Raw genomic sequence first — 22761 nt, 5'->3', positions numbered from 1 at the left:
TATTGAATTGAAAATCAAATAACCGAAATTGGATCGTAAATTATTATTGTTCGACATAAAAAAAAAAACGTTTTGTCCAAGTATACGAACATAGTTGACGTCTACCGATACCGCTGCCAGCGATAGAACAAAAACCACATTTCCACCATATGTTCCCCGAAATTCTCATCTGAAAAGGCAAACCAGCTCGCTAGCCTATGATCGGCCTTTCAAACTTTGTGAAAATTGCAATAAAGTCGATTCACTCAGTGCCAGTCGGTCGTAACACAATACTTTTGATGATGATGATGATGATGACCAATAAAAAATCCGCAAAACATTTTCCAACAACATTGTAGTTAGGTACGTGTACACACAAAGCAACCGGGAACCTGAGGTTCCCCCGAGGTAGGAAGTTCGTGGGCAGTTTCGACCAATAATCAAACACGTACGCACACCAACCAGGCTGGCTGGCTGGCGGGATTCTCTTTTAAGTTTTTAATTTATTCATGTTCCATTCCACTATTTCACACTGTATTCACTCGTATATGTAGGTTTCCCATTCACGCTTAGATCCGCACTCGCGCGTCATCGTCGATCACAAAATAGGTTCCGGCAACACTAGATTTCCCTATAATAGCAATATATGTGTTGTTCCTATATATAGAGCTTTTTGTTTCGTTTCTGCTGGCTGTTGATAGCCGTCGAGCTGCATCCAGTAGCAGTAGGTGCACCATGAACACCGCGTCCCCAGAGAAAGGACTCGACAGTCCACACGCGCGCGCGGGCCGCCGATTAAATTAGTACGCTTGGGTTGACCAACCGGCTAGTTATGGCCAGCAGTAGCGTTAGGGTGGCCAGCCACGAGAGCATCCGGTTCTGATGCTGCTGGGCGCGTGCCGAGTGCGAGCTGAAATAATCCCGGCATTTTCCGCTTCCCGGTGTGTAATCAACGCAGTGCATCTGTTTTGGCGGGAGAAAAAGGAATGGAACAGAACAGAAGAAATATTAGATCGATGCAATGAAGCATAGGGTAAATGATGTATTTTGGACAGATTGAAGATATCGCTACTTGCATTACTGGGAAAATTGATGGGTATGACAAGAAAAAAAAGATCTCTCTGGATCACTGAACTGGGAAAAAATGATTCCAAATAAACAAGAAGAAACACGCAATGGGTACAGGTCATCAGCAGATGCTAAAAGCACAAAATGAAGAAGAAAAATGAAAAAAAAAGAATAATAATGAAGATAATGAAGAGGAAGAATATGGTAACGAGAGAGAATAAGAAAAAACGAATAATAAGAAGAGTACGCAAGAGAAGTAGAAAAAGAGTGTAAAACAGTGAAGAAGACAGGGAGGGAAATGAGTTTCCGTTCATGCTACGATTCTATAGCTTATGCCTATCCCAAGTATAGATGACAGCTCTCTTAGTTATGTGAGATCCTGCTTTGCATCAGTAGTGGTAAAAAGTTTTGCACAGAGCTCAAATGGGATTCCAAACTATTTTTCATGTATGGGTGGAAAAAATGGTGATCTAGCATACCTTAGAGCTGTCATCTATACTTGGATGCCTATCTTCAACAAGCTCGTGGCCAAAATACATTCGCCACCCTAAAAGCGCTGTTTCCGTATGCAAAAAATGCCCCAAAGCGGGTTGAAGGGAGCCGTTGTGTGGAATATTGCATTTTGAATGGTTTGCATTCGATCGCCACTGGATACTGGTCGTCACATGGCAATACCCCGTTTTTCCTGTACGAACCTTGCTGGTAGGCACCAACAAGCGGAGCGACAATTTCAGTTGGGGTGATTTGGCGTAAATTTGAAAATTAGTTTCAAATATTAACGAATTGGCGACTAATTAGCGAGCCCACGCAGTGGGCTTTAGTACTCGGTTGGAACGCCTGCCAATGTAGCGTACCGCGCCATTCATGTGTATGACTCCAGCCAGACTCAAATAGAGACCGTTTAATTTAACATTTCCGGGCAGCAGCGAACGGATGCTTGCCATTTCGATTGATGCAAAGATGCCGTGATTTGGGTCAGAAGGCAACTTACCGTCATCAGTTTGTTGGACATTTTGTCGAGGAATTTCCGAGTGAAGAGCGCGGTTTCGTCTCCACACGCGTGACGGACCGTGAACTCGGAACACTGCATGTACTTGTGGAATGCACTGGGGATGAAGAGAAAGGGAAGTAGTTAGTTGCATGAACTTTATTCTGATAGAACATTAAATTGACTAATATGATTATTCGCTCATTTCTATACAGTTCAAGCTATTTGAGAACTGTTGATATGATTTTGTTTTATGGGTTGTCAGTAAATAATGAATCATTGAACTATACGTCAATTTCTTGACTAATAGGCCGTCCCTTATTTTGCAAAAATTAGAAATGTTATAAGTTCGTTAGTGGAAAATGATCGTTTTAGCTAAGAAATGATCGTGTCAAAATTTGAATCCGTATCTCAAGGCTAAGTGGTCCCTCAAGGGGCCTAAAGTTGTCAAAAATGATATGGGACCAAAAAATATGATTTTTTTTCGACAAAAAAAGAATTATTGACAAAAAACAACCGAAAAATCAGCATTTTTGACCATTTTTTTTAGATTCCGAGGGAAACGTACCGTGATTTCGGGTGAAATTGATCAGTGGGGTGAAATTGATCGACGAGAGGACTCTTTTTATTTGTTAAAAATAACGCTTTAAACTCAAAACAATTTGTAAAAAAATGTTCATCATCTGGCTCAAGAATTATTGAATGATCAGTTCACATGTTTTACAGCCAGTTAGTCACATATTTCTGTATAAAATTCAGTATTTTCCGAAACTGCCTGTCAGGCGAACTTCAAAGACACTTTCAAACTTTTGTTACCGTAGCTGTATCGCTAATGTAATGAATATTTGAATGAATGTTTCTAGCTGCCAAGTAGTCGCTTAACCTGATTTCGTCATTTAAAGTTCTATAAATATTGAAATTAATGCAAAAATTGTACTTTTTCGGAAATTATAACATATTTAGTACGGAAATTGCATACTTTCAGGCATTTTCTAAGATTTATTGAATTTTAAAGTTAAATAATTACAGATTTAGTAGACTTGTAGAAATTTGGCATAGCTTTTCGCAGTCCGGGGTGGTTAATTCGGGAGGAAAAATTATTTTCAGCACATACAAAAACATTTCACTGACTGATCAATTTCACTCCGAAATTGAAATTTTTGATTTTTTATTTCAAATGATATTTTATGTAATAAAATGATTTTCGGTAGAATTTTTAACCTCGATGACTGATGAAAACCATGGTCGTACTTGTTTTAAAGCATTAAAGTTAACCATATCGATAAGTGTTCAAAAATTATTCGCCAAAAACTACAAAAAGTGATCAATTTCACCCGAAATCACGGTACCCTATTTTGTTCAATAACTCAAAAACGGGTAGAGATATCGCAATTCTAAGCACATTTTCGGTCCTTGAGGGTCCTAAAATCACCGGTTTTAGTAGAATAGCGTATTTTTCATCGATAAAAATTTCATGTTTTTTGGTTTCATACCATTTTTGACAACTTTAGACCCCTTGAGGGACCACTTAGCCTTGAGATACGGACTTCAAATTTTGACACGATCATATCTTAGCTGAAACGATCATTTTCCACTAACGAACTTATAACATTTCTAATTTTTGCAAAATAAGGGTCGGCCTATTGACTAAGCCAAGTATAAATAAGGGGGTTAGAAGCAAAGAGGTGTAAGTGATAAAAACCCACTTTCGAGTAATTGAGGTTTATAGTTTTTCACCAATTTTTGCATCCCATACAAAATGTATGGAGTTTTTAAAATCGACCCAATTTTCTATGACTTATTGTAATTTTTCTAATTTTTCTGCAGCCGCGCGTTATAACCCATACAAATTTTCTAGGATTTTTATACAAAAAAAAAAACTTTACGAAGAGGGGAGGGGGCTCTGAAAATGTCAATTTCAGCGTTACGTAATAAATGGATGCTGCCTAACGCTTCTCCAAGACGATCTTACCATTATATTAAAAAAGAGAGAATTTTTATGCAGTATATTATGTTTGATTATTTGAAGCCTGTTTCGAATTTTTGTCTTTATGCCTTTTAATGTTTTTTTTTGTTTTCTATCCTTTTCACTTAAGGCGAAACTGGAAGCATTTCCTCACTTTTTGGTTTTCGATTTTTTTATTAAATAACGAAGCAATATTTTCAAAATCGGTTTTCGTGCACATGTAGAGTATGGATCAAGGTATCTTCTGATTTTTTTTGTAGTGGAAAATGTTTTTCGTTTTTGCAGAAACCATTTTTAAACAAAATTTCACAAAAAAATGGTTTCTCAAAAATGGAAAACATTTTCCACCTCAAAAAAAATCAGAAGATACCTTGATCCATACTCTACATGTGCACGAAAACCGATTTTGAAAATATTGCTTCGTTTTTAATAAAAAATCTAAAGCCGAAAAAATGAGAAAATGCTTCCAGTTTGGAAGCATTTTCTCATTTTTTCGGCTTTAGATTTTTTATTAAAAACGAAGCAATATTTTCAAAATCGGTTTTCGTGCACATGTAGAGTATGGATCAAGGTGTCTTCTGTATTTTTTTTAGTTGGAAAATGTTTTCCATTTTTTCAGAAACCATTTTTTTTTGTGAAATTTTGTTCAAAAATAATTTCTGCAAAATGAAAAACATTTTCCACTACAAAAAAAATTCAGAAGATACCTTGATCCATACTCTACATGTGCACGAAAACCGATTTTGAAAATATTGCTTCGTTATTTAATAAAAAATCAAAAACCAGAAAGTGAGGAAATGCTTCCAGCTTCGCCTTAAGCCGTTTGGCACACAGACATATTTCTTTTTGTTTAATTTGCGGTTGCCCAAATTTTACTATTGTTTTTAATGCAAATTTGCTGTATATAGAGTGTACGCTCTAAATATGTCGGTGCTAACATTTCAAAATGGCGAAATTGCTTGCCGAAGACAAACCTTTATCTCTCTGACGCAATGTACAACCATTACTGGACGGAGAAAATGCAACTCTTTCCGATAGTGGTTGTTGGTGTCCTGGGAAAGATGAGAAACGATCTACAGCTAAGGGAAAATATATTGTGTTGAAGATCAGTTACGTGCTTTTGAAATGTTGGTGATGAATTATGCATGTGAATATTATCGCCTTGACTGAGAGTAATATGAACTAGACATGGAATCACAATACAATATAGGGTCTGGGACCATTTGGGCAGGAGCACCTATTTTGGGCACTTTCTGCTAAAACTCAGTTAATTTCAGACCGATTGACTTGAAATTTAGAACATGGCTAGATACTGTGTGTATCTGATCGTATCTCAAATATCAAGTGAATCGGTTCAAAATTGACTGAGTTACTTATAGCAGCAAGTGCCCAAAATAGGTGCTCCTGCCCAAATGGTCCCAGCTCCTACTTTTAATTAAATTTGCTGCACCGATGAAATGTTTGTTTTATACAGGCCCTAATAACACCTACCGTATATTGACGTAATGACCAATTTTGATAGAAAATGCACTCCACCGATATTTATATGGATGCATACTACCAAGTTTGAATATTATTCATTATAATTTTTGTTATTGATGCCTTCAATTCATGGTTCTGTTATGAAATGCGGTGTTATTCTATAGAAAACTCGATTTTGTATAGGTTAGGCCCTTTAAAAGGGCCTACCTCAAAATTTCACCCAACTATGATTTTAAAAATTTGTCCAGAGGTAATAAAGTAAATAAAGTAATAAAGAGAATGGCGTTTCAGGTTTTGATGGTATATTTTATTTTATATTAACGGTAAATGGAGCACCGTGGCTCAAAACGTGACTGCGCGCGGCAACGCCTACTGCGTTTCTTCGACCAATTTTCAGATAGAGTGGGCCTAGAAATCTAAGTTTTTAAAAACAAGAAAATAATTTTGAACCAGTTGACCGATCCATTTTTTTTGTTTGAAAGCTATTGATTTGTAGTTTAAATAAAAAATACTTTGAAATGACTAAATTGTGTTTAGGTGAAAAAATGCATTTTTTCAGTTTTTTCACGTTTTATCAAAGGGGTACCCTAGTTTATATTTTTATCAGAAAATTTGGCGTAACATATGAAAAATCAGAGATGTATTTTTTTTTAGTTTTTGAGATATGAGTTTTTAAAAATAAAAGGACAAATTTTCCCATACAAAGCTTTTTTTTTTAATTGGCTTATATTATGAATCCTTATAAAACTATGGATACCTAAAAGACCAGGAATCACTCAAAAAGGCAAAAGGCATTGTTTTATGAGGATTTACAAAATCAGGCAGTTTTAGTGGAATTAAAATATATAACTTTCTATATTTAAAAAAACACATTTCGAAAACTAAAAAATATACATTTATGATTTTTTGATATGATCATGAGATCATAAAAACGTGAAAAGACTTGAAAAAATGCATATTTTTTAACCTAAACACATTTTGTCCCCTTCAACGTATATTTTCTTAAAACTACAATTTAATAGCTTTCAAACAAAAAAAAATAGAAGTTTAAAATCGATCAACTGGTCCTAAAGTTATGTTTTTATTAATTTGTTTTGTTTTTTAAAACCTTTATTATTAGGACCACCCTATCTGAAAAATGGCCCCCTAATGACAAAATAAAAAAAATACGGGTCTAATTATTTTCGATGAACTATAAACCCCCCAAGTTTCACGGCAATCGGAGTTGCATGATATCGTTTTTATGGAATGGCTGTAGGCCAATATACCAGGTTTCATCTTGTAGTTATGCCTCCAAGAATCCTGTAGGAGTTTGTCCCAAGGACTTTTCCTGGATACCGTCCCGGCATTCAACTCAGGATTCCACATGAGATTCCTTCTTTTTTTTCTAAGGATTTCTAAGGATTCTCCAGATTTCTATCAAAGATGCCACCTTGCATTTCGTCAGTTATTTCACTTTGTTTTTTTTTCGGGATCCTTCCAGGGATTCCACTATGATTTCTTCATTGATTTCTCACGGGATGTTTTTGAGTAATTCCCAAAACATGACTTCTGAGTTTTCATCAGGGATTCCTCGGGGAATTCCTTCGGAGATAATTTTCAAATTTTTTTCTTTGATTTCTCCCATATTTTTCAATGATTTAATTTTCATTGAAATTCTCCAGAGATGTCTCCACATGTTTTTTTTTCTTCATCCATTGGTTTTACTCCACCTGCATTGGGTAGAACTTCATAGTTTCTTCTAGAAATATCTCTCAAGATTTATTCAGGAAATTCAGGGACTCCATTATTCTTAGATATTTCCCGGGAATCAACCACCATTTTTCAGGAATTTATCCCGAGATTTATTTAGGATTTTTTCCAGGATATTTTCAGGGATTTTTCCAGAGATTTCTTCCGAAGTTCCTTCATTGATTTCTCACATGTTTTTTTATGGATTTGTCTCGGGATTCCTTAAGATTTTTATCCCTGAGAATCGATTAAAAATTCATCCACGGATACTTCCGTGGATTTCTTCAGAATTCCTTAGGATTCCTTTAGGAATTTCTTCCGGGATTTCTAGCCGAATTACTAGCGGAAACTACATCAGGAGTTGCTTCATTAGGTTTTTTTCCCGGGCTTCCTTAATTTATTCCTCGCGGGATTTCTTAATTGTTGTATCCCCAAGGTTTTCTTCAAGGAATTGTTCCGAAATTCCTTCTGACATTCCTTTATTGACTTCTCCCGGAATTCTTTGGCATCCTTTCAAGTTTTCCCCCTAAAATTTATTTGGCGATCCTGTTGGGATTCCTCCAGGGTCCCTTCAGAGATTTCTTCCGAAATTTTTTCTGTGGTTCCGTCATGGATTCATCCAAGCTTTCCTTTACAAATTTATTCTCTTGAGATTCCTCCTCAGATTCTTTTAGGTAGTTCATCAGTGATCTTTCGGGAATTTCTTCCAGGATTCTTTTACAGGTTTCTGTTGGGATTTCTTTAGATATTCCTTCTGGGATGCCTTTCTTCCCTGAGTCATTCCTGCATCAGGGATTCCTTCAGGCTTCTTCCTGAGTTTTTTTCCGGGATTTTTTCAAGGATTTCTCTCGATGTGTCAATTAGCAACATTTCGTGCCTTCTAGTTACACGTTTTATAGTACATTTCTGCCGAGTTTTCATTACCCAAGTAGCACACAGAAGAATTATGTTATTCTTATCCCATGTTAGACTTACTTGACTTTGACTCGTGTGCAACCAAAAAACTGTGCTGCGTGACTCTTTTGTAACATGTGTGCTGCTTGGGTAGGAATTTCTTCCAGAATTCCTACGTTGACATCTCCCTAAACTTTGTCAGAAATACGTGGTTCTTTTTCCTCTCAAGATGCATTTAGAGGTTCTTTGCTTTAGAGATTTATGAATATTTTCAGAGATTTCTCGTATTATTCCACCCGGGATTTCTTTAGAAATTTCTTCCAAGTTTCCGTCAAGGATTCCTCCAGGGATTCCATCTGGGATTTCTTCATAAAATCCTTCTGGGATTCTTTCCGAGATTCCTCTCGATATTTTTCCTGGGAATCCTTCCGTGAGTTCTTTAGGTTCAATCCAGAGGGTTTTCCCGGTATTCATGCATGAATTTTCCTTGAGATTCCTCTAGGGATTCCTTCAATGATTCCTTCGTGAATTTTTTTTGGATGTCCTTCAGGGGTTCTCCTAGTTTCTTTTTTTGGAGGTCTCCTTGGTTCTCCTTTTGGAGATCTCTAATGGGTTTACTTCAGGAATTCCTCTATAGGATATTCGAAAAGACTCTTATTGAGATTCTTTCAGGGAACACTCCCAGATTTTAAAGAGATTTCTTCTGGAATTCCTTTTTCTCCCGGAATTCATTCCGACATTCTTTCGGAATGCACGATTTTCGCAATGTAATCTTATAGTCCATTTTCAATTAATTTTGAGAATTTAACATCTTTTTCTCTTTTAGAATTGCATTGTATCTATTCTGATCAGCATGTACCTAATGGTATTAGTTAAAGTTGTACTTATTTAGAACCTTTTTTCCTTGTTGGGGACATAGTACCACTGCGACCATTGAGTTGATATATTGAACCTTAGTCAATCATCAGAAATTGAGGACCTACCTATATGGAAAATTTTTTTGGGAACTACACCATAGACTTCAATAGTTTTTTTTTTGTAAAATCATGTTTATTTTATTGGAACTTGACTGTTCATAAAATATTCACATAAAGATTCAAATTGTGAGACATCGGGGATGTTAACGGGTTAACTCTAACTTGGCATGGTGAGCCTTTACATAGGCTCAAGATATTCACATTTCTAAAATGCTACGATCGCTCTACACTGAATGGTCGACCGAGGATCGACCCGTTCTGAGAGTCAATCGGCACACTGAGGTCATAACGATAAGTCATCGGTAGACAGTGCTCAAAACTCATGAAAAGGTAAAAATCATTTTTCTCCCGCATTGACATACATGTACTCAATAAAATGTGTGTGAGATGTTCATCTAATCCCATTTCCAAATTTGGATATATTTGTAGTATGTAAGAAGATGTGAAAGGCAGATCATTACTCTATTGACAATTGTTTTCATTTGGCCCATAAAGGAAAAAAAATCTGTTTTGATAGTGAATCCTGTTTGCACAACTTTCATCTAGCTCAGTTTGTGTTTCCCTGCAACAATGTTTTGCACAGCAGAGTGCCAGTGTGTCCGTTCCTGGTACCCAAATTTCAATGAGGTCTTCAATCAATGACTTGAAAGTAATACCATTCTACCGAATTCTAATCTAGCATCCCAAAACATTTCCCCACCACAACCCCTTCTTCCTAACTCCACGTTCCTACATCAAAACAAACAATCAACCGAAGCGAACAGTTCTCCGGAACCCGTTTGACCCACCCCCTTTCAATGTGAACTACCCCCACAACTCACCAGCAAACAGTTTTGAGTCGTTCCTCTTCCGCATCCTCAGCACTTTTGGTGTCGTTGTTGCTGCTGCTGCTGCCACTGTTATGCTGATGCTGATGCTGCCGGTGATGATGATGCTGCTGCTGGTGCACGTTGTCCGACGACGAAAGAGCCATGGCCGCACTGGGTGTCGTCAGTTGCACCGGCGGGGGCCTCACCGTGGTATGTGCCACCGTCTGTCCAATCTTGGCCATTGTGCTCTGATAGCTGACCGCACACACTTCGTAGTCCTTCTTGACGTGCCGCATGCAGGGTGCATGTCTAAGAAAGTCTGTAAAACGGGATTGGGGACGGCGTTGGTTGATGGAAAGGGCGGGGGTTGTACATTGAGAAAAAGAGATAAGGTTAGATGAGCTTGGCAAGTTTTCGTCCGTCGATTGTCGTTTTCTGGTTTGGCATGCTGTATGGGGACATGATGTGTGTTTGTGAGTTTGAGCTTCTTTTTGAATGATGATAAAATGGACCCGGTAGTCGAGAACGTGAACTGGTGGCATATTGACTATAGGTACAATGCAACGAAATGGACCCAAGCTTGGGTAAGCACTACTTAGAAGGCTAAATCGGAAATGCTTTATAGAAAATTAAAATTGCCAATGTGTAGAGGGCGTTCAGAAACAGTAGCGTACAAAAGTTATTCAATATAAATTAATTGATAAATGATTAAAATGATATCGAGGACGAGTGAGACTGGTTCACCTTTTAGCAGGGTATTGGTTCCCTTCTTAAGCATGTGGCTCCCATTTCATCCTACGAAAAACAAAGGATTGAAGCGCTGTTTGTTTTGTTTCTTATTTTTGTATTTTTTGTTACAAGTGAGCACCCATGTAAACAAAAAGAACGGAATCAATCGGTGCCGTAATCGCTTGTTTTCGAATGGGATGAATATGGGAGCGTGAGATTACTGATGGCACACATACCCTATTTTAGTCCTACTCAATAACAATTTCATCCAACATTCTTTGCCTTCCCCGATGACTACGTGTGTAGCCATGCATCAAATTCAAAATACAGTGAATCGTTGCTTACTGCCAGGCGCGGATTGTTGATCATGGGTGCTCGGGGCCGGAGTTTCGAACAGTACTTATAGAGATACTTCAGAGAATCCAAATATGGCTGCCACAATGGCCGGCTTGGACCCCTACTCACGTTTTCAAAAGCACCAATCTTAAAAATTCGTAAACAAATGTGCTCGATTTGGAAAAGCTGCCTCTTTTTTCGAGTGAGCAAAGCCACGAATAACAAGTGCGGCTTAGTTCGATGCTTCGTTCGTTAGATTTGTGCTTCTAAAGTTTGTATGCAAAAGTGCAATGGGATTTCTTAAAGTTTCACCTTAATGTGTAGCAACCAAAGGCTTTTGTTTGGGCTCCTAAAATGTGAGTCAACTTTTGAGATTGTATCTAACCGTAGAAAAGTTGTTGGATTACGTGCCCGGCAGATGAAGTGGAACATCAATCGTAGTCATCGATCCTGATTCGTCCAGGATTTTTTCCAAGCATTTTTTATGAGCTACTCTATGGATTTTCTTTCCAAAATTTCCCGCACTCCACACCAACGATTTACCCAAGAATTACAACTGAAATTGATCTTGAATATACTCCAGAAATTCCTGCTTTCTTTTGTTATTATTCAAGCTATTTCCTTCTAGATTCTTCCAAGAACACCTTTAGGAATTCCATCGCGGAGCTCCCCAAGGGTTCTTTCAGGAATTCCTTGAAGAATTCCTCTTGAAATGCCTGCGGAGATTCCAGCAGAAGCCCTTTCTGTGATTTTAGCAGCGACTTTTCAAAGGATTCCTTAAGAAATTCCGATTGGAATTTTCCCTGGAATGCCTGCTGGGACTGCTCCAGAAATGTGGCTTCTACAGGAGTTTTCAAAGGATCCTTTTAAATTCTTCCTTTGATTCCTGTGGTCCTCCAGATATTTATCTGATAATTTTCCTTGAGATTCCTTAAGACATTTTTCCAAGAATTCCTCTAGAATTTCCTATATGTTTCTTTATTTCTTGGTCTTCGATAAACATCGTACAGACTGTTTCTTAACCTATATTCTTAATCCTACTTACAAACATATTCTTACTTACATCAAAGTCAAACAGATAAAAAACTGAATTAAATGCACGAATACAATCATTAAAAGGACTGTAGAACCCATAATCCGTCCTGTGAACTGGTAGAACAAGCGCATCATAATTTCGAAGGATTCGTGGTGGAACGTGGACGTTTATGTTCTGAAGTAGTGCAGAGCAATCTATGCGATTCGTGAGTAAATCAAATATAAACACACGCTGCAATTTGATACGTCTATTAGCAAGCGTTTCCAGGTCGATCAATTGACAACGTGAGTTGTATGGTGGCAAATCTTCGGGGTTCGTCCACGGAAGCTGCCGAAGAGCAAATTTGATGAAAAACCTTTGTATCCGCTCCAGTTTCAGAATTTACGTTTACGTTTACGAACCAGACTGCAGTAGAGAGCCTTTAAAGCGTAGATGTCAGTGATGAATGTTGCGTGGCGACGAATAAAACCTAGCACTGACCGTGCCTTGGCTGTTGTCAGCTCGACGTGCTCATTGAACCTCAACTGACTGTCCATAATCACTCCTAGGTCGCGAATGGAATCAACCCGTTCGAGTAAATCAGTGCCAATTTTGTAGGAGTATCGAATTGGCGATTGACTGCGGGTAAAGGTGATCACTTTGCATTTTGTTATGTTAACACGCATCCCGTTTTCGTCACACCAGATTAAAAGTTGATCTATATCATTCTGCAACTCTGCACAGTCTAAAACGGATGTTATTATTCGGAACATTTTTAGATCGTCGGCGAAAAATAGTTTTCCAGATGATAATCGATCTGCTAGCTCGTTGATGAATAGGATGAACAGTAGAGGTCCAAGAACACTTCCTTGTGGAAACCCGGATGTAATCATGAAATCAGCAGAAACCTCATGACCAATTTGAACGAATGCTCTGATGAGAGTACTAGGGAAACACGTCTGCTCTCTCTGAACAAATAATTAGGAATGACTTTATTATACTAGGTTTATAATCTATACAATAGTCATGGCTTGCTTCTTCCGTTGCTTCTCTTCACTCCTCCTCAACGCGAAGTCCAAGCTTGCTCCGGAAATATTCGAGCTTGATCCGTCCTAGCGGCTTGGTCAGAACATCAGCCACCATCTCGTTTGTCGGAATGTAGACAACTTGAATGGCTCCGTTCCGATAAAGTTCCTTTATGAAATGGTATCGAGTGTCCACGTGTTTTGATCGTTGGTGAACGGAATCTTGCTTCAACTGCTTGATACAGCTTTGGTTGTCTTCTCCAATTGTAACTGCGTATTTGACCTCCTCGCCGATAGACTTGAACAGCTTCAATATCCAGAGAAGTTCCTGGCAACTTTCCGCTAGAGATATAAATTCTGCTTCTGTGCTTGAAAGTGCCACACATGACTGCTTCCGTGCTGCCCAGGCAATGGGTGCTCCACCGAGTTGGAAGATAAAACCAGTGTTTGATTTCCTGTCGCTTGCGTTTCCAGCCCAGTCTGCGTCTGCGAAACCAGTCAGCTCATCGTCATGGCTCTCCAATCGCAGCTTCAGTTTGGACGTCGTGCTCAAATACCGTAATGTCCGTTTTGCTTCGTTCCAGTCTTCGGTTGTAGGGCAACTCACCTTTCTTCCGAGAATCGATGCCGAAATAGCGATGTCAGGCCGACTATTGACTGCGATATACAGCAGACCACCAACTAAACTTTGGTACTTTTCCTTGCTCGAAAGTGGTTCACTCTCCTCCTTCTGCTGGATGAAGCCAGGTTCCATTGGCACTTTTGATGGTTTTGCGTCTTCCAAACCGAAGCGAGTCACTAACTTCTTGATGTAGGTTTCCTGGCTCAAGGAATAGCCTTCCGCCGTGCGCTCAATTTGGATTCCGAGAAAATGTTTCACGTCTCCAAGCACCGTCAGGGAAAAACATCCTTCCAGATACGCCACCAGATTGTTGTACTCCTCCAGGTTCGGGGTAATCACCAGCATATCGTCCACATATAAAAGAATATAGCTATATTTACCATCCTTCAGTCGCACATACAAGCAAGGGTCAGCATTTGATGGTTTGAATCCGATCCGGCGAAAAACTGAATCGATCTTCTTGTTCCACATTCTTGCTGATTGCTTGAGTCCATACAAACTTTTCTTCAGGCAACACACTTTTCCAGCATCCGTCTCGAAGCCAGGGGGTTCCTGCATGAAAATTGTCTCATCCAATTCACCATATAAGTACGCCGTCTTGACGTCGATGTGCTTCACCAGTAAGTTCCGCTTCCCAGCAACAGTAAACAGTAGCCTCAAGGTGACCTGCTTCGCGACGGCTGCGAACACTTCATCGTAGTCACATCCGTATTTTTGGGTGAATCCTTGTGCCACCAGTCGAGCTTTGTAGCGCACCACTTCTCCTCGATCGTTTTCCTTCGTCTTGAAAATCCACTTACATCCTACCGCTCGCTTTCCGGCTGGTAGATCGGCCATTATCCACGTCTTGTTGCTTTTCAGCGACTCCATTTCCTCTTCCATCGCAGCCTTCCATTTGTCCCAATGCAAACTGCTCTTAGCTTCAGCAACGATACGCGGGTCTCGCAGCTGTGCTGCAAGAGCCACATCATGATAACGGGGAGGTGGAACGCCCTTATTGTTCCTAAGCGAACGTCTGACTTCACTTACATTCTCGATCGTGCTCTCCAGCTCCTCCTGAATCTCGTCCTGAATTTCCATAGGATTTTCTTCCACGATGGTTTCATCTTCCGTCAGGATTGTACTGTTTCCGCTTGCAGGGTCGAAAAGTTCTTCATCCGCATCCGAAATAACGCTCTGATTTTCATCCTCAAATTCTCCTGCAGTTTCTTGATCCTTCGGTCCCGAATTCTGCACTTTGCTGAACTGGTATTCAACCACCGCTTCATCGTCATCATCAGTAATCGTGTCATCCGGAACGAATCGTACATCTCGGCTTACCACAAGCTTATGGGTCTTCGGATCGATCAAACGGTATCCTTTGTGACTGTCCGAGTATCCAACAAAGATCAACTTCATCGCCTTCGGTTCTAACTTCGTCCTCTTTTCCTTCGGAATATGAGCAAACGCAGGAGTGCCAAATACTTGCAGATGAGCCAAATCCGGTTTTTCTTCATTCCACAGCTCGCTCGATGTTTGACTTACTGCAGCCGTCGGGAGTAGATTTTGCAGGTGATTCGCTGTATTTATTGCCTCCGCCCAGAACTTGTATGGTAGCTTCGCATCCAGGATCATACAACGTGCCATCTCGACCAACGATCGATTCTTGCGTTCTGCAACACCGTTTTGTTCTGGTGTATACGCCGTCGTGAATTGCTGCTGGATTCCTTCAGATTCGCAAAATGACTTCATCTCGACGCCCTTGAATTCTGCTCCTTGATCCGACCGTAGGATTTTCGGCTTCCTTCCAAAACGATTTTCCACGGCTCTCACGAATTTCTTGAAGCATCCAGGAACTTCTGACTTTTGCCTCAGAAAAAATACCGTCGTGTATCTGCTGTAGTCATCTATCAGCGTCAGGAAATACCGGCGTCCACCAGGAGTCCTCGTATTCATCGGTCCGCAAACGTCGCTATGAATTAGGTCCAGAACTGCCTTCGATCTGCGCTTTGCCTTCTTGGGAAACGGCAACCTCGTCATCTTCCCTTCGATACAGCATTCACACGAACCGCTTCGCACACCGCATTCACTGATCTTGATACCGGTTGCAAGTTCCAACTTTTCCAGCTTCACAATGGCCTCGTTGTTGCGATGTCCTAACTTTCGATGCCAACCATGTACACAGTCGGATTGCTGACATACCTTCATCGCTTGAACCGCGACATTGATGTTGTCGACGTAATACAGTCCACCGCGCGCCGTTGCCGTTGCCGCCACAAATCCACCTTTCTCGATGGTACACTTGTTTGTTTCGAAAATGACCTTACCTCCTTTGCTTGTAAGCTTCAGTACTGACAACAGATTGACGTCAAGGTCCGGCATGAACAGGGTCTCGCTCAGCTTCAGTGAATTCTTCTCACCATGGTCATCCAACGTTTCCAACAGGCATGTTCCAGCACCTCTTGACATGATATGCTTTCCATCCGCAAGCGTGACTTCGACGACAACGCCCGGGTCCATGGTTAAGAACTTGGATTCTTCGTTGCACATGTGGCATGACGCTCCGGAATCAATGATCCACTCCGATCCTGGTTGTCCTCCATCGGCTTGTGTTCTTGATAGAAACGCAAATTCTCCTTTGGACTTCTCCGCAACCTTTGCTCTCTGGCGATTTCTGTGCTTGGTAGTTACCTTCTCTGCTTCTTCTGCGTCCCTCTGCTCCATCCACTGGCGACAATCCTTGCGTTTGTGCCCAGGTTTCTGACAGAAGTGACACAAAATTGGCTTCTTCTTGAACTACGTTCTCAGCGCTGACTCCGCTCCGTTCGAGTTTCTCCGCCGAGCTACTTCATCAACCAGCTTACCGCGCACGAACTCCATCGTCCATCCGGACGTCCCTCCAGTGCCGTGACGAGCGTTGAAAAAGAATCGGGTAGACTGCTGAGCACGATGTTGACCTTCAGATCCTTGTCGAGCTCTTGACCAGCGATCGCGAGTTTCTCGAAATGATCCTCCATCCGGCTAACGTACGCTCCAATGTCTTCACCGTCAACGTATTCCATCCGCATCACTTTCCTGGGGATAGTGGTTTTGCTGGTACGTCCCTGCTTCTCGTGAGCACTCCGGATCGACTCCCATGCTTCCTTGGCGGTTTTGGTTTTCTTGATGAGGCTGTACTGGGTAGACTCGACAAGAAGCCCAATCGTGGCCCTTGCCCGTTTGTCTCCGTCGTCCCACTCCGCAAGATCCGCTTCGTTGCCTTGAGTAGTTGCTGTACCAAGTCGCTCCACAGGTCGGACTCCAGGATCCACGTACCTCCAAAGCTTCTCTCGAACCAGCAAAAGCTCCACTTCAAACTTCCAGTCCGAGTAATTGACGTCGTTGAGTTTCTTGACTCCAACTTTTTCCATTTTCTTTGGTTAGCGTTTTGTCAAAATTTTTCCAAAGTTCAGTGCAGACTTGATGCACTCAGGCCCATAACCTGATGAGAGTACTAGGGAAACACGTCTGCTCTCTCTGAACAAATAATTAGGAATGACTTTATTATACTAGGTTTATAATCTATACAATAGTCATGGCTTGCTTCTTCCGTTGCTTCTCTTCATGCTCTACGATTAGTGAGATACGACTTCAGCCAGATGACAATCCAACTCGGGAAACCCAGTTGTGTTAGTTTTTCGATTATACGACTATGCGGAACTAAATCGAAGGCCTTCGAAAAATCTACGTACACTGAGTCTACTTGGGTTCGGGATTCCATTGCAGGAAAGAGCGTGTTGACGTAAACCATCAAATTTGAGGTTGTGGAGCGGTGTTCAACAAATCCGTGCTGAAATTCGTTGATGATTGGTTTCGCAGCATTGTACAAGACACGATGGACAGCGGTTTCGAAGACTTTTCCGAGGCAGCACAGTATCGATATTCCACGATAATTTTCTACGTTGTTAATAGCTCCTGCTTTGTGGATCGGTATCATTCTGGCGGTTTTCCACATGGTCGGAAATGTGCCTTCAGCAAGGGAACGATTGAACATTATAGTTATTGGATCAACCAACTCGATAGCGCAACTTTTGATTACTGAAGGTGGCAGTCCGTCAACACCAGAACCTTTTGAGGCATCAAGGCCTTGCAAAAGCACTAATACTTCTCTGGTGGAAAATCGGAAATTCGGCAAATTCATGTCATACGATGGGAGAGCCGTGGATATGTTACTAGTGAGAGAGGTGGTAGAATAGACGCTTCTGAAGAAATCGGCAAAAAGGGTTGCAGTTTCTATGGTCGAGTTCGCTGTTCGCCCCTTGTATTGAACATTACAAGGAGTACGTTTTGACGATTTCAGTGATCTGACGAATGCCCAAAATGAAGACGGATTTTGCTTTATGTTGGACTGGAGCCTGTTAACATAGCTCTCGTAGGTCGATGAAAGTAAATCGTTATAATCGCTTTCGATTAGAAGAAGCACGTTCCTATTCTCGTCGGACCGTTCGCAAAAAAATCGGTTCCTCGCTTTCCGGAGCTTGTTGCGCATATGGCGAAGTTCGGCTGTCCACCATGGTTTACGAGTGACGGCATCCGGAATATTCCTTCGGCGAGGCACGCATTCTTCAAATATACCTTGCAACGTGTCATAAAAAACGGCAACAGTATCGTCTACCGTCGAACGGTTTAGGTGTTGATTCCAGTCGATAGTTGATATTTTATTGCGAAGTAGACTAACATCGCTCCTTCGAAAGTCAAATTCCATTACATCCTTCGGCTCGTCAGTATCATTGTAAGAAGGAATAATAAACCGAGAATCTAGCCTGAGAATAAATGGTTTATGATGTTCATCTATTCTTAAAAGTGGCAGGGGTGGATCAATAAGCTCCGTACAATCAGTAGTGTTCACGAATGCCAGATCAAGAATTCTGCTATTGTGATTACTGATAGAATTCATTTGAACGAGACCGCAAGTGGAAATCGTCTCAGTTAGAGCAATCTTCTGTTCCGTAGTAGCATTCATTGGTAGGTATCCGTTAATATCGTCGTCAAACTGCCAATAATGGAGGTTTGGAAGATTATAGTCACCCAACACCAGAACGATGTCTGTGTCCGCTAGCGTATCACACACAGCTTGAACGGCGTTCGAATGAGCGATATACTTTGCAGTGTCAGAGTTGGGACGTAGATAAATGGAAACTATGGAAAGTGATCGGCGTTCCAGTTTAATGTGAACTACAACCTGTTCGAGGTGGTCGCAATCACTCAATGAAACTGAACTGCAGCGATGGATTGACTTTACGGCAATAAGTACACCACCACCTCTTGAAAGCTCGCTTGTGTTCGCACTCCGATCACAACGAAAAATATGATAGTCGGATGCAATTTCGCTATCAGCAATGCCTGGTTGAAGCCAGGTTTCGGTTAGTACAACTACATCATAGTCGCAGCTTGATAGCATCAGGCGAAGCGTTGTAGTTTTGGTGCGCAATCCTCGTTTTGGTAGTATTACCAAAAGAAAACCGTCCGGTGACATGGGATTTCGTTCGACTACAGCTGCACTTCGTACGGAAGATTCCATCTGGAGACTGCTGTGCGTGGGTGAAGCTGTCTCAGCAGAACAGGGTGGATCGTAAACATTCAGAGCCTCGGCATGCGTATTGCTGAAAACTGGACAAGCTTCAGGTACCCTTTCCCTTGCCACGAAAACAGGGCCGGGATGACTCTGATGGCTGGAGCTCGTAGAGTGTTGAATGGCAGATGTTTCACAGTAAACGTTGGGCGGCGCGACTGTTTCGGGCGGGTCAGGGTCCTCCATGAGGCTTTCGCAGGTGCATCCCGGCGAGCGACGTACGTGTTCCTCCAGCAATTCGTGTTGTAATTTCTCCACGGATTTATCCAGAAATTCGCCTAGATATTTTTTCAGGGAATCCTTCAGGAATTCCTCTAAAGACTCTTTTAAGTATTTATTTTAGTATTCTACTGGAAATCCTTGTGAGATTTTTCTAGTAACTTTTGTTGAAGTTGCTCCAGAAATTTCTGTTGGGAATCCTCCAGGATTACTGCAGAAATACCATTTGGAAGTACTTGAGAGTCATAACTAAAATTCCTGGAGAAATCCTAGTATAAATTCCTGAAGGAATCACAGCAATAATTTTCGGGGGTATTCCAAGAGCAATTTTTCCGAGAATTCCTTTTCGAATTTCTCCGCGGCTTTCTCCAAAAGTTCTTTCAGGAATTCCTCAACAAATTACTCTAAAAATGCCCACTGGGATTCTTGTCCGTTCTGTGATTTATACAAGAACTTTTCAAGGATTCCAGTGGAAATTTTCCTGTGGATCCCTAAATGCATTTTTCCAAGAATTCCTCTAGGTAGAGGTGTGCGCCGATTTGAAATGTGTCGGCGTTTGCACTTTTTTGGTCGGCGGCGGCGGCGTGACATCGAATGAATTTTCGGCGGCGGCGGCGGCGTGAAATGGCGTGGTCATATTTTTTATTTTTTTTTGTTAATTTCGTTAATCAATATCAGAGTTTTATTTTTAGCAACTCATCATTTTGAAGATGCAATGACATGTTTCTTGAAAATTTATTGAAATAATTGTTATGGTGAATCAGCTGCCCAAAAAATTATTCAGAATGACCTTCTAAAGGGATTCCCGGAAAAAAATCTAGGGGAATTCCCGGTGGAATTTCTAGAGGAATTTCCGAATAAACTCTTTTAGGAATTCCCGGAGGAACTCGTAGAGGCATTCCTCTAGGTACACCTAGAGGAATTCCCGGATAAACTTCTAAACGAATTTCTAAAATAGCATCTAAAAGAATTCCCTGATGAACTCTTAGTAGAGGAACGTTTAGGGAAACTCCTGGGAGAATTCCGGAAACAAATCTTAGAACAAATCTTAGAGAAATTGCCGGTGGAACTCACACACTAAAAACAAAATGCCGAGATCGGCTGTGCGAATCTCGGTCAAAGCTCATTTGAATAAACTTGACTTTTTGCTGATATCTCAGTTAAATTTCGATAACCGAGCGCTCGGTTGTGCAAATCTCGGCAAAAGAATGGAAATTAGCCGAGATCAACTGAGTATGCATAGAAGAATTCTCGGAGGAAATTCCGGGCATTCCTTGTGCAATTCCCAGAAATATTTTTAAAGCAACTAGTGAAGTAATTGCCAGAGGAATTTTCAGAGGAAATCGTAGAGAAATTGCCGAAGAAATTCAAAAGGGCATTCAAGGAGGAACTCGTAGAGAAATTACCAGAGATATGCTTAGATGAGTTCTCGGATGAACTCTTAATGGATTTCCCGGAAGAATTTCTTGAGGAATTCTCAGCTGGATTTCTAGAGCAAATCCCGATGGAACTCCTAAAAGAATTCCCAAGAAATTCGTGAAGAAATTCCCAGAAGAACTCGTAGAGAAATTGCTGGATGAACTGCTGGGAACGTTCGGGGAAATTCTTAAAGGACTTCTCGAAGGAATCTCCTGGCATACCCAGTGCAAGTTCTAGAAAAAAAAACAATATAGCAACTCGTAGTGAAATTGCCTGGGGAACTTCTGGGAATTCCCAAAGGAACTTCTAGAGGAATGTTCGGAGAAGTTTCTGGAAGAATTTCCGGGCGAACTCTTAAAGAAACTCCTGGAAGAATTCCAGGAGGAGCACCTACATAACTTGCCGGAAGAACTTCCAGAAGAATTCCCGGAAGAATTCCTAGAGGAATTACAAGAGAAACTCCTAGAGGAATTATCGGAGGAAACTTCTGGTATTTCCAGGGCAATTTCTATGAACTCCTAAAGGAATTCCCGTAGAAGTTCGTTGATGAATCCTAAGGAAATCCCAGCTGCATTCCTGGTACAACAGAAATTCCGAAATGGATCTCAAGAACATTTTCAATAAAAATACTGAGACAATCTTGAGAGGGTTTCTTGATGGATTCATTGAGAAGATATTTGGAGAAACTACAAGTTCCTGGAGATTCCTGGAGGAATCCCAGCTGGTATACTTGACGAAAGTCCAAGATGGCTTTGTGGAAGAGTCCTCGAAAAATATCTAAAGAAATCGTAAAAGGAACTTCTGCAGAAACCCCAGAAGGCATACAAAGAAGATTTCCTAGAGGCGTTCTTGAAACAAAACTTGAAAAAAAAAACTTTCAATAGAAAAAAGTCAAATGCAAAACTGTGGCCGCTACTGCCTATTATCAATGAATATAGGTTTGCACTAAGTAAGCTCTGTTGTTACTACTAAAGGACAACCGTTTTACAACCGATAATGAAAAATGTTCGGAAGCGTTCGAAAGGAAGAACAGGATAAACAGATGTGTGTTCTGTGTCAGTCCAATGGCCAACGGTCGCCGGTTGGCTTGACCCGGAGCCTATTCATGGCGACTAGCATTTTGCCCCAAACAACCGACTACTACGGGCGGCCGGACTGGAGGAGAGCACATTGTGGCACGTATTAAACCATCCGGGGATGATGTGGTGCACATGCCATCCTGGAGTGCAGATCCCAGCAAGTCAAACCGGGTGAAGTGCCGCATGGCCCGGCCGGTCGGCCAGTGTCCTTTAACAAAATTGAATTCTGTAAAGGCACTGTGCTGGAATGTCCCCCTGTTTGGTTTCGGGGAATGAATAATGAAATGCTATCGGTCAGTTGAGATCTCAGCAGAACAGCCTTGTTCACTCGCTCGACAACGGTTATGGCAAATCTACACTTGCGCGTCTGTGATATCGGGGCATCGAGTAATGTATATATAAAATGCGGACTCTATTCCAGGTTCTACCTGTCCGCAAATGGGATGAGCAGAGATAGAGAGAGAGACCTCTTCAAGCAAGCGATATATTGAAAATTCAGATCAGAAGTGACGTACAAAAGGATTGATGTTTCCACGTCATTGTTGCTGCTCGCACACGTATAAAGGACGGTTTTGGAATTCTCGCAGGAAGATATGAGCTTTTGTGACGTGAGAGTCCGTGCTGCGGCCAGAACACGTACCACCTATCATCAATGGATCTGAACATTTTCACGAGCTTAAGCTTGGATACGCAGCTGGGGGGACGATGAATTAAATTTGTTTGTAGTTATTTCTGATCGTGATTCGTGTGCACTTCTGCAAGAAGATCTAAATCGGTATAACACGAATTTAAGTATACAAACGTAATAACTTTTTTGAGTTGAGAAGTTATTT

General features: G+C 41.0%; 1 protein-coding gene across 1 annotated transcript in view; it reads right to left on the bottom strand.

Annotated features, from left to right (window-relative positions):
- Positions 1 to 462: 462 nt before the first annotated feature.
- LOC115267997 (uncharacterized) overlaps positions 463 to 22761 on the bottom strand; it is a 105412-nt gene continuing 83113 nt past the window's right edge. The window contains exons 5-7 of the mRNA XM_029875876.2: positions 9907 to 10213; positions 2039 to 2153; positions 463 to 942 (exon numbers count right to left, since the gene is read on the bottom strand). Of these exons, the coding sequence (XP_029731736.2) occupies positions 775 to 942; positions 2039 to 2153; positions 9907 to 10213 (590 nt within the window). The 3' untranslated portion in view covers positions 463 to 774. The remainder of the gene's footprint in view (positions 943 to 2038; positions 2154 to 9906; positions 10214 to 22761) is intronic.

Source organism: Aedes albopictus, chromosome 3 (assembly GCF_035046485.1).
Source record: "Aedes albopictus strain Foshan chromosome 3, AalbF5, whole genome shotgun sequence".
Classification (NCBI taxonomy): Eukaryota; Metazoa; Arthropoda; class Insecta; order Diptera; family Culicidae; genus Aedes; species Aedes albopictus.
Note: the sequence above shows the minus strand (reverse complement) of the source record. Positions and strands in the feature narration are given on the sequence as shown.